Here is a 13,371-nt window from a genome sequence, read left to right as displayed (position 1 = left end):
TCTTCATTTTCAGCAAACAAGGTTGTATCATCTGCATATTGCAGGTTGTTAATGAGTCTTCCACAGTTCTGATAGCACGTTCTTCTTCATTCAGTTTATCAGATTATTTGCTCAGTATACAGATTGAATTAGTATGGTGAAAGAATACAATCGTGGTGTGCATCTTTCCTGATTTTAAACCATTCAGTGTCCTCTTGTTCTGTTAAACAAATGCCTCTTGGTCAATGTACAGGTTCCTCATGAGCACAATTAAGTGTATTGGAATATTCATTCTCCACAATGTGGTCCGTAGCTTGTCATGATCCACACAGTTCAAAGCCTTTGCATAGTAAATAAAGCACAGATAAACGTCTTTCTGGTATTCTCTGCTGTCATCCAAAATCATCTGACATCAGCAGTGACATCCCTTGTCTGAATTCAGCTTGAGCCTCTGGGAGTACCCTGTCAATTTATGTCATTTATCATTAGCAAAATTTTACTTGCATGTGATACTAATGTTATCGTCCAATGATTTCCGGATTCCATTGGGTTACTTCTCATTGGAATGGGCACAAATATGCATCTCATCCCATTAGTTGGCTAGCGAGCTGTCTTCCGTATTTCTTGGCGTAGTTGACTGAGTGCCTCCAATGCTGCTTCAATTTGTTGAAGGATTTCAATTTGTATTCCATCAATTCTCGGAGCCTTGTTCTTTAGCTATACCTTCAGGTCACATTGGACATCTTCCTTCAGTACCATTGGCTCTTGATCGTATGCTACCTGTTGAAATGGTTAAACATTGACCATTTCTTTTTGGTAGTGTGACTCTTCTTTTCATGCTTTCGACATCATTCAGTATTTTACTCAAAGATTCCTCCAGTATTGCAAGTCAAGGATTGCATTTTTTCCTCAGTTCTTTCAGCTTGAGAAATGCTGAGCATGGTGTTCTTCCCTTTTGGTTTTCTAACTCCAGATCTTTGCACATTTCATTATAATATTTGCCTTTGTTTTCTTGAGCTGTCCTCTGAAATTTTCTGTTCAGCCCTTTTACCTCCTCATTTCTTCCATTTGCTTTAAAATCTGTATGCTGAAGAGCAAGTTTCAGAGTCTTCTTCTGACATCCATTTTGGCCTTTCCTTTCTTTCTTGTCTTCTTAATGACCCTCTGTTTTCTTCTTGTATGATGTTCTTGATGTTATCCATCAACTCTTCTGTTTTTTAGTCATTAGTGTCATATGTATCAAATCTGCTCTTCAGATGATCTCTAAATTCAGCTGGGATGTGTTCAATGTCACATTTTAGCTCTTATGGACTTGTAAGTTTCTTGAGCTTCAGCCTGAACTTACATATGAGCAATTAATGGTCTATTCCTCAGTCTGCCCCTGGCCTTGTTGGTTGGCTGATGATATGGAGCTTTCCCACCATTTGTTACCCAGAGATAGTCAGTTTGATTGCTGTGTATTCCATTTGGTGAAGTCCATATGTTGTTTTAAGTATTTGCAATGAATAAGTCATTGGTAGAATTACAAAATTCTATCATACAATCTCCAGCATCATTTTTATTACCAAGGCCATATTTTCTTTCCTCTTTGTTTCTAGTCTTTGCATTCTAATCACCAGTGATTATCCATATGTCTTGATTGCATGTTTAATAAATTTCAGATTGAACAAGTTGGTAGAATTCTTCAATTTCTTCATCACTGGCTTTAGTGGTTAGTGTGTAAATTTTAATAATAGTTGTACTAAGTGGTCTTCCTTCTAGGTGTATGGATATTATCCTGTCACAGACAGCACTGTACTTCAAGACAGATATTGATACATTCTTTTTTATGATGACGGCAACACCCTTCCTCTTCAATTGGACATGCCCAACATAGTGATCCATGTAATTGTCAGATTCAGAATGTCCAGTACCAGTCCATTTCAGCTCACTAATGCCTAGGATTTCAATGTTTATATGTTCCATTTCATTTTTGACAACTTCCAGTTTTCCTGGATTCGTACTTCCTACATTCCATGTTCCAATTATTAGTGGATTCTTGCAGCTGATCTCAAAGTCATGGAGACTGATGTTCACATGTTCCATTAGTCTGTTCAAATAATTGTTTCCAAGCATCTTCAATTCTCATCACTCATTTTCCTTCTGCACATGGAGAGATCAATAGCTGTACCTTAGATGGCCGCTCATAACCAGTTTTATGATCCCAGATGCTACTCACCAAGTAGAATGTAGAACATTGTCTTTGTGGACTATGTAGTGCCAATTGACCATGGTGCCCCCTGAGATTATGTTCCTGAGCCCCCAGTCTAAGCAACTCATTGCCTTAAGATATTTGATAAATATCTAAGATATTTTCATCATTTGCTTGTTGTATGCTCCACCACATTCTTAAGTTTTGTTTGAAGGAAACTCAGAAGCTTTTAAAACCCAGTTCCAAAAGCTAGGATGTGGAATATTGTCTAGTCATAAGACCAGGTTTACTGATATGACAGAGACTAGCTTTTAAAACCAAAAGCTAGGATGTAGAACATTATCTAGTCTAAGTATTTTATGTATGTAGAATCAATTTAATCTGACTTGCTCACTTAACACAGTGCTTCTGATTGGTTTTAGTGTTCTTCTCATTTTTAAACTGTGTATTCCTATTGGTTTCAAATTTCTGCTTAAGAATTTATTAAAACTCTTGATACTTTACTAAAATCTGTTTACTAAAATTTGAACTAGATTGTTGTTAAGTGCTGTTGAGTTGGTTCTGACTCATACCAACCTTGTATAGGATTTTCTATAAGTATTTGGTGGGTTTGAACTGCCAACTTTGTGGTTAGTGTTGTTGTTGTTAAGTGCTATCGAGTCAGTTTCAACCCATAGTGACCCTGCACAGGATTTCCAAGGCTGTAAGTATTTACTAGAGCAGAAAGCCTCATCTTTCTCCCTCGGAACTGCTGGTAGTTTCGAACTGTTGACCGTGAGGTTAGCAGCCCGATTCGTAACTTACTACGCTACCAGAACGCCTTTTGTGGTTAATCCAGTACTTATCCTACAGCGCCACAGCAGGACTTCTGAGGTAGGTTGTTGTTGTTGTTGTTGTTGAGTGCCATCGAGTCGGGTCCGACCCATAGCGACCCTGTACAGGGTTTCCGAGGGTGTAAATCTTTACGGGAGTAGAAAGCCTCATCTTTCTCCCGCGGAGCGGCTGGTAGTTTCGAACCGCTGACCTTAAGGTTCGCAGCCCGATTCGTAACCACTACGCTACCAGAGCTCCTGAGGTAGGTTAATGGTGGTTATAAACAGGTTCCATTTAAGTAGGAAAGTCATGTGGACAATATGTTACTATTTTGTTGTTTTTAATTGCCATCAAGTCAGTTCTGACTCATAGTGACCCTGTATGGGATTTCCAAGGAGCAGCTGGTAAGTTTGAACCACCGACCTTGTGGTTCAGACCAACCTTGTCGTCCAGTGTTTTATCGCACAGCGCCACAGCAGAACTTCATCTTGTAATTTATGGTTCTATAAATTGTAATTTCCTATATGTGGCACCATAGGATAAGCAGTGAACTGCTAACCACAAACAGATGATCCACCAGCCACTCCTTGGAAACCCTACACAGAGTTGCTATGAGTTGGAATCCACTAGACAGCACTTGACAACAACAACATGACACATATAGAAGCACTGGAATGCTAACCACAAAGTTGGTCATTTAAACCCAACAGTCACTCCTCAGAAACCCTATTCAAGGTCACTGTGAGTTGACACCAGTTGACACCAACTTGATTACACTTAACAACAGCAATGACACATGTAAAGATCCCTGGTAGCACAGAGTGGATTTAATTGTTAGGCTGCTAACCACAGAGTCATTGGTGTTCAGGCCCACCGTACTGCTCTGAGGAAGAAAGACGCGACTTGTCTACTCCCGTAAAGATTTACTGGTGATTAGAAACCCTAAGAACAGTTTTACTTTTTGTAGGGGTGGTATAAGATTTGTTTATGGTACATATGGAGGCCTGGCATGGTGCTTTAGGTAAGCACTTGACCACAAGGCTGGTTTGAACTGCAAGGTTGGTAACCCAAACCCACCAACTGCTCCTCAGAAACGCTATACAGGGTTACTATGAGTCGGTACTGACTCAATGGCCCGTGACAACATGGCACATACAGAATTGAATTTCTTTGTTCCATTGTCTTTATGTTAATCATTATATATCAGCTGTAGGTTTTATTTACCTTATATTTAAATTCTTGCTAAGTAATGTCAAACTGCATTTTACTTCAGTAAAGTTCCCCTGTTTCTGTGTCATATTATTATAATTAACATTCGAATGAATCCCCATGATGAACATGTTGCTTTCCTTTACTTAGTGGGCTTTATAACTTTCTTATATAGTTTTTTTTTTTTTTTAGAACAGATTTTATAAGTTAATTTTTATGTCTTTTAGCATTTATTATAGAAGGGTTTTCCAAGTTAACTTTTTTTTTTTTTTTAATCCAATAGTTTGCTTGCCTAAGCTGGATTGGAAGCAATTCAGACTACTGGAGATCTGCCTTTCACAATATCAAAATTGAAAGGAAAGAGATTTTCAAATAATGGAAGAGTCTAAGACCTCTAAAAATGAAAATCATGAACCAAAGAAGAATGTTTGGGCTATTTGTGAAGAAAGCAAAGCTGTAAAAGTTATAAGTAATCAAACTTTGAAAACAAGAAGTGATAAATCCTTAAAAGAAATTGGGACCAGCTCTCCAAACAAGAATAGTAGTAAAAGAAATAAGCAGAATGATATTTGTATAGAAAAAACAGAAGTTAAATCATGCAAGATAAATGCTGTCAGTGTTCCAGGTCCTAAAGATCTAGGATTAGTCCTTCGAGATCAGAGTCATTGCAAAGCAAAAAAATCACCTAATTCACCAGTGAAAGCTGAAAAGGCACCTACTTCACAGACAAAAGTGGAGAAGACACCCAGTTTACAGGCAAAAGCAGAAAAATCACCAAAGTCACCTGATTCATCAGTGATTGCAGAAAAGGCTTCTGGCTCACAGCCAGCAATAGAAAAGATACTTAGTTCACAGAGAAAAGCAGAAAAAGCTCCCAGTTCTCAGGTGAAAGCAGAAAAGGTGCCCAGTTCACCATCAGAAAATGTGTCCAGTTTACTGAGAGAAAACATGAGACAGATGGAGTTACAACAGATAGAGAAAAAAATTCCAAGCTCCTTTACTTCTGTGGACAAAGTGAATACTCAAGTTGTACAGGGGGTGAAATCTGCTATGGAAAACTCAGTACAATCTCAGAAGCAACAAACATGTACAGATGGTGATTCTGATGATAGTGCTTCAGGAATGGAAGACATAGCAGATGATTTGAGTAAGTAGAATTTCCCTACAAGTCATGTTTTGGAAAGGATGTCCCTGTTAATGTTTCTAAATATCTGTTGTTTGACTTTATCTGCTTTAATTACAAAAAAGCATTAGTAATATAGCTTTTTTTTTTTTTTTTAAAAAAAGCCTTTTATTTTGGCATGCATGTACTTTTTAAATGGACCTAGTTAAATAGACTCTGGTGTGGTGCTGTAGGATCCGCACTGGACTGCAAATCACAAGGTTGGCACTTCAAACCCACCATCTGCTCATTGGAAACCCTATACAAGGTCGCTATGAGTCGGAACAGACTCGACTGCCCTTAACAACAGTTGAATGTTGAAGGAATCTGGGTGGCGCTGTGAGTTAGGCATTGAGCTGCTAACCAAAAAGTCTGCATCCTTGGGAGAAAGATGAGGCTATCTGCTCCTGTAAAAAATTTATAGTCTTAGAAACCCTACATAGTGTTGCTGAATTGGAATTGACTCATTGGTAGTGTGGTATTTTGGTAGCTATGTATTACTCATTCATTCACCAAACATGGACAAGGGGCTTCCAAAAGTTTGTAGAGAAATGAAACTAAAAGATAATGACTGAACTTTATGAAGCCTCCTCAAATGTATTGACTTTACATTATATGTCAAGCATGTCCTTTAAGTGGAAAACAGAATCTAGAAACATCAACAACAAAAACCACACAACAACTCAGACCTTAAGTTATCTTCCAGTGTGATGGGGCTGATATAGGTAAGTAAAGTGACAATTTAGTTTAGTTCCAACAATTTAGAGGTGAAAAAGCACATTTTTGTGGGATTTAGACTTAGAATTGAGAACATGCATAATATAAATGTGAGACTGTGACTTTGACTAAGGCTTAGCTTGAATTAGGGGTTCGAGGGGGTAGCAAGTGACTGAAAAGGCATAAAGGAATTGGAGAACGAAGGGCCTTGTTGTAGACTATGAAAGAAAGTAAGAAAAATAAGTAAGAAAAAATACAGAAAATTATTTAAGAGGACAGGACTGGATGCAGAGATTAGTTAGGACATTACTGAAATTACCTGAGAACTATTTTTGTACAATTCATTTTGTCTTAAGATCCTGATTTGAGTTTGAATTGTTTTAAAACACTGTCCATGTCTTTTGTATACTTTAATCCTGGTTTGATTAAATCTTCTTTCCTCACTCTCTCCCATCTCCCTCCCATCCAAAATGTGATATGTGTCTGTGTGTGTATGTGTGTATATATATTTCTTGATATAGAAATAAATAGATGCTATTTCTAAGCTTTCTTTTTTTTTTTTTTACCACTTTGAAAAACCCTGATAAAAGCTTGAAAATAGCTTCTTTTCATTTCTGATGATACACTGTTATTGGCACATGGACAGACTTTTTCTATTTTAACACAAGCCATGTTTATTTTGGAGTCCTGGTGTGGCCTTGTAGGATAAACACTGGACTGTTAGCCACAAGGTTGGTGGTTCAGGCCCATCAACCACTCCTTGGAAACCCTATACAGGGTTTTGACTCACACTATGAGTCAAAAGCAACTTGATAGCACTTAGCAACAACAACAGTGTTTATTTTGGGAGTCCCTGGGTCAGGCTGGCAGGCTCAAACTACAGACCTTGTTGTTCAGAGTCCAGTGCTTACTGTATGAACTACTGCGCCCCCAAATAAGTAATAGTATTGTTCATTTTTAGATGTGGCAAAAATCTAAACATGGTGTCATATGAATGATTGAAGTTTGGGAAATACTAGTGCATTGTTGTTGTGTGCATAGAGCCAACTCCAACTCATAGTGATCCTGTATACAGTTTCCGAGGAGTGAGTGGTGGGTATGAACTGTCAATCTTGTGGGGAGCAGTCCAATGTCTATTCTACAGTGCCACACCAGGACACTCTTGGTGCACTAGATCACTTAATTAATGTACAAATTTAATTGAGTTAGTGAAAAATATTTTTTAAAGGTTAACAGAACAAATGAGGTGACATAGTAGGATGATTAAGAATGTGAGTCCTGAAGGGGCATAATTTTTTAATCCTATCTTTGCCGCATAATAACTGTATAATCTTGGATAAGCATAAGTTTCCTTATTTTTAAAAAAATGGTGATGATAACTGCCTGTGTTATGAAGATTAAGTAAAATAGTTCATTTACAATAGTTACGCACATAGTTGGCTTGCTATAGTAATTAGTATAATATGTTATATATATTATGGACTCCTGGTATGGCGCTGTAGGATCAGCACTGTACTGCAAACCACAAGGCTGGCAGTTTAAACTCACCAGCAGCTCCTCAGAAACCCTATACAGGATTGCTATGAGTCAGAACCATCTCAGTGGTACTTAACAACAATAACAGCAACAGACTGATTTTTATGAGCTCAGACAGCCTCGTCTTTCTTCCACTGAGAGGCCTAGTGGGTTTGAATTGTTAATCTTGCAGTTACCATTCCAGTGCTGGCCACCAGTTTTCATTGTTTTTTAATAACAATTTTATTGTAATGTAATTCACAACCACAGCAAATTACAGTGCAAATAAATATAGTTTTATTCTTTTTTTAACTGTGGTAAGTATATAGGTAACAATTTTTGCCAGCTCTATAGTCTTCACATGGACAGTTCAAAATACTATATTCATCAACCGTCTTTATTAACCATGCTCCAAAATTTCCATCACCTTTTACTGAAGCTCAGTGTCCCCTAAGCATTGTTCTCCCTTGTCCTCTCTGTTGGTTGTTGGCTGTCAAGTCATTTCTGATTTATGTTGTTGTTGTTAAATGCTGTTGAGTTGGTTCTGACCCATAGTGACCTTGTGTGGGTTCAGACTAACTTTGTAGTTATGTTGTTAGGTGCCATCGAGTCAGTTCAGACCCATAGCGACCCTGGATAGGGTTTCTGAGGAGCAACTGGTGAGCTTGAACTGCCAACCTTGCAGTTCAAACAGCTTTGCAGTTTGGTGCATTAACCCACAGCACCACACCAGCGCTCCTAATGACCCGTATAGATTAGAGTAGAATTATCCTGTCGGGTTTCCTATACTATATAATATTTATAGGAATAGATCACCAGGTCTTTTGTCCTGTGGAGCTGCTGGTGATTTCAAACTGTCAACCTCTTGGTTTATAGCTGAGTTCCTCAACTGTGTCACCAAGGCTGCTCCTTTTCCTGGTAACCACTAATAAACTTTGGTCTATGTATATATTTGGGATCATACAATATTTGTCCTTATGAGAAACTGACCTAATTTCACTCTAGTAATATGTTATTTCTGAACATGAAGAACAAGTTGAATTAGCTTTAGAAAACATTACCAAGTAAATATCCTCTTGGGAAAGTAACAAATTCACAAGAATGATTTATAGTATAATAACCATTTTTTGTAAACAAGGGCTTCTAATATTTAGGAAGTCATGGTATGGTACTGTAGGATAGGCACTGGACTGCTAACCACAAGGACGGCAGTTCACATCCACCAGCTGCTCCTTGGAAACTTTATTCAGGGTTGCTATGAGTTGGAACCAACCCATCAGCACTTTACAACAGCGACAGTATTTTTTTTATATATATATAAGTTTTTATTGTGAGTTGAGTAATAGTTTACATGGGAGAACATCAGCTTTACATTCATCCTATCGTATTTCGTTTCATTGCAATAATTATAATCTCCTCCATGCATCATCATTTACAAGCATTTGCTTCCATTCCCTCTGGTTTGTTTTTTTTTGGAAGTATACCAAAGCACGCAGGAATATATAACCATTAAAACAACCAAAGGGTACATCCTGTAAGCCTGCCCCGTGGCCTTCAGCACACAGCTCCTTTCCCTCCCTGAGTCCAGAGTCCCCAGCCACTCCATCTCTCCATGTCATTGTCTCTGCCTCCATCTTTGGAGTCACTCCTTCGCTGGATAGGGTCCACACTCCGCACTCTTCTCCCTTGATGGTCCCAGGGTCCTCCTCTGACTGCAAGATCAACCACTCCCCTCCTTTTGTTACAGAACGTCTCTATCTTTACATTTGCAACACTCACAAATGATAGTATTTTTAAACATTCTCTTAAATATATATAATGTTTAAGTTATATGAGGGGCTTCAAAAAATTTATGGTAAAATGGAATTAAAATATACTGGAAATTATCCATGAACATTTTGAAACTTTTTGAAATTTCCATGAAACTTTTTGAAATTTCCATTAATGTATATAATTGTTGTTGTTGTTAAGTGCCGTCGAGTCGGTTCCGACCCATAGCGACCCTGTACAGGGTTTCCGAGGGTGTAAATCCTTACGGGAGTAGAAAGCCTCATCTTTCTCCCGCGGAGCGGCTGGTAGTTTCGAACCGCTGACCTTAAGGTTCGCAGCCCGATTCGTAACCACTACGCTACCAGAGCTCCTTAATGTATATAATTAGATAAATGAATAATTATTAACCACTTTTTCTCAAATGACAAAATCCAAATTAATCATTCAAATTCCTTTGTTGTGTCTTCGTAAGTTTATAGAATAAAATCTTTAATCAAGATTTTTGTCTATTTGTATTTAATAGATTATATAAATAGTTGATTAATCTGAGTGTTCACCACATGGTTCAATTTAAGTTCTCATCTAGCACTTCAACCATTTTTCTTTTGCCATTTATTCATTGGATAAAATATTTTTTTGATGTCTACTATGTGCCCGGTACTGATGTAGTCTCTAGGAATACAGCAATAAATAAGACTTATATAGTATATATAATAATGCATATATTGTGGTGGTGGTGGTGGTGGTTGTTAAGTGTGGTTCCGACTTACAGCGGTTCTGTATAGGGTTTCTAAGAGTGGCTGGTGACCTTGCAGTCCAGTGCATTAACCCATAGCACCACGGATAAATCCTATGAGAAGACTAAAACAAGAAAGGTCATAGGAAATGATGTTACTCTTCCTGATAGTGTTTTAAATTTAAATTTTCACTGACAAAGTGACATTAAAGCAAACTTGAAGGAAAGAGGTAAAAGTGTGAGCCAGCTTTATTTATATATATGTATTGTTGTTGATGTTAAATGCCATAGAGTCAGTTGCAACCCATAGCAACCCTGTATAGAGTTTCCGAGCAGTGGTGATCTTGAATCACTGATCTTGTGGATCATACCTACTTTTTAGTCTAGTGCGTTAACCCACAGTGCCACACCAGGACTCCTTATGTGTGTGTGTGTATGTGTATATATATAGATACATATATATATATATATATATATACACACACACACACATATATATATATATACACACACACACACATATATATTTAATTTGTTAAGTGTTGTGGTGCAGTATATTATCCTGCACCTCCACACCAGGACTCTCTCTTTATTTTTCTTTATATGTATATTTTTATTCACCAGATATTTGTTGTTGTTGTTGTTGTAATGTGCCATGGAGTTGGTTCCGACTCATAGCGACCCTGTACAGTGTTTCCGAGGCTGTAAATCTTTATGGGAGCAGAAAGCCTCATTTTTCTACCGTAGAACATCTGGTAGTTTCGAACTGCTGACTGTGAGATTAGCAGCCTGATTCGTAACCACTACGCTACCAGAGCTCCTTAGATATTTATTGAGCATGTTTAGATATTACAGATACTATTCTTGGCACTGTATGTATTAAAAAGAATTAGATAAATTCAAGCTCTTTATTATTTGGTGTCCTGGTGTGGTGCTGCTATTTGTAGGAAGTTTAGTTCTGGGCTCTTAAACTTTAGTATATTTTGTATATTAACGGGGAGTCCTGTTAAAATACAGATTTCTACAGTTTACTTCCAGAGATGTAGGATTTGGGTTTGGACTATTGTTAAGTGCTATCAAGTTGGTTCTGACTCAACAACCCTGTATGGGGTTTCCAAGGAGTGGCTGATGAGTTTGAACTGCCAACTATTCAGTTCAGTGCTTTATCTGGTCTAGAATAGGGCCTGAGAAATTGCCTTTTTAACAAAATGCTGCTGCTGCTGGACAAAATCATATTCTTAAGTTTTTGTTGTTAAGTGCTGTCGAGTTGCATCCTTGCTGTTCCTCAAATGTGCAGGCATAAATCTTCTTCATGGCCTTTGCAATTGCCTTTTCATCTGCTTAGAACACTCTTCCCCCAGATATCCTTAAGGCTGTCTCTCATACCTCTTTCATCTTCTCAATGAGGCTTTTGCTTGGGTTACTTCTCTAAAATTTGCAACCTTCATCTCCACTTCTTATGATTTTTCCATTCCTTTTCCCAGTTCAATATTTCTCTGTAGCCTTTATCAACATTTGTCTTTTTTATTGTTTTCTTTTTATTTAAGTTAAGTGCCGTCGAGTCAGTTTCAGCTCATAAAATATGAGTAGCTGGTGGTTTTGAAGTGCAGACCATGCAGTTAGCTGTCTAGTGCTTATCCTACAATGTCACACCAGGACTTTAAAAATAAATAACCTCAAATTATCCCCCTGCTATTGAGTCGATTCTGACACTTTGTACCCTAAAGTTGGCAGTTCAAACCCACTAGCACCTTCTTGAAAACACTATACAGGGTTGCTATGAGTTGGAAGTGACTCGATGGCACTTAACAACAAGAAGACTGATTTCTGGTGTAGTACTGTAGGATCAACACTGGACTGTGAACTAGTAGCTCGGCGGTTCAAATCCACCAGATGCCCCTTGGAAACCTTATTACAGGATCACTGTGAGTCAGAATTGACTCAACAGCACTTAACAACAACAGACTGATTTTTTATGGGAGCAGACACCCTCATCTTTCTCCCTGCTGAGTGGGTTTGAATTGCTGTTCTTGAATTGCTGATGGGTTTGAATTGCTGATCTTGCAGTTAGCAGTCCAATGTTGGCCACCAGCTCCTTGTTTTTAAATATCAGTTTTATCAAAATGTAGTTCACATGCCATAAAGTTCACTCTTTAAAAAAATAATTTAATTCTGTAGTTTCAGTGGGGTTTTGTGTGTGAATTATAAAGTTATGCAACCATCACACTATCTAATTCCTAAACGTTTTCATCATCTCAAAAAGAACCCTCCCACCCCTATCTGTAGGCAAGCACTACTCAGTTCCCTTTCCTTCTAGCCTCTGGCAACCATTGATAATACGTCTGAATGTTGTTATTGTTAAGTGCCATTGAGTCAGTTCTAACTCATAGCGACCTTTTATAGGATTCCTGAGGAGCAGCAGATGAGCTTGAACTACTGACCTTGTGGTTCAAACTGACTTTGTAGTCCAGTGTGTTAACCCACAGCACCACACCAGGACTCTATATATTTGGATAGATTTGCCTATCTAATATAAATGGAATCATGCAATATATGTTTAATTTTTTAGCATAATGTTTTCATGTTTTATTCATGTTGTAGTGTGTATGAATATGTAATTTCTTTTTATTGCTTGAGAATATTTCATTGCATGCTTAACACATTTTGTTGATGAATGTTTCTGTCCAAAAGCTTTTGTGTGATGTGTATGTTTTTATTGAGTATATACCTAGGGGTGGAATTGGAGTTCCTGAGCTATGCATATGGTTAAGCCCTGTACTAAACCTATGGTTGGTGGTAAAAACCCACCCAGAAGCTCCTAGGAAGTGGTGATTTGCTTTGGAAAGGGCACAGCCTTGAAACCCCTATAGAGCAGTTCTACTCTGAACACATGAGGTTGACATGAGTTGGAATCTACAGCAATAGCAAGAGCAACTCTGTTTGAACTTTTTTAAAAACTTGTAAAATACACATAAAAATGTTAAAGCTTGTAATTAAATGGCATTAATTTAGATAGATTCATGGTGTTTTATAGCCATTAATACTATCTAGTTCCAGAACTGTTTTGTTATTCCAAAAGGAAACCCTGTACGTATCAAGCAGTTGTTTTTAAGTGCTGTCCACCCATAGCAACCCTTTATAGGGTTTCCAATAAGCAGGCTGGTAAGTTTGAACTGCTAGTTTTGCATATCCTCGCTGACAGTTTTTAATATCTCATTTTGATTATAGTCATTCTTGTCGGTGAAATAGTATTTCATTGTACATTGGCTATATATATAT

The 13,371-nt window shown here is 37.8% G+C and overlaps 1 protein-coding gene across 4 annotated transcripts in view; it reads left to right on the top strand.

Annotated features, from left to right (window-relative positions):
• The window catches only part of ZCCHC11 (zinc finger, CCHC domain containing 11), a 217,543-nt gene that overhangs the window by 64,374 nt on the left and 139,798 nt on the right, over positions 1-13,371 (top strand). For 2 of the 4 annotated variants that reach the window (XM_006839775.1, XM_006839774.1), the window contains exons 2-3: positions 4,476-4,983; positions 5,046-5,339. In XM_006839775.1, the coding sequence (XP_006839838.1) occupies positions 5,141-5,339 (199 nt within the window). In that variant the 5' untranslated portion in view covers positions 4,476-4,983; positions 5,046-5,140. Of the gene's footprint in view, positions 1-4,475; positions 4,988-5,045; positions 5,340-13,371 lie in introns of those variants that run through there. The other 2 variants (XM_006839773.1, XM_006839772.1) reach the window with 1 other exon arrangement.

The sequence above is a fragment of the Chrysochloris asiatica genome, unplaced genomic scaffold, assembly GCF_000296735.1.
Source record: "Chrysochloris asiatica unplaced genomic scaffold, ChrAsi1.0 scaffold00026, whole genome shotgun sequence".
Lineage (NCBI taxonomy): Eukaryota > Metazoa > Chordata > Mammalia > Afrosoricida > Chrysochloridae > Chrysochloris > Chrysochloris asiatica.
Note: the sequence above shows the minus strand (reverse complement) of the source record. Positions and strands in the feature narration are given on the sequence as shown.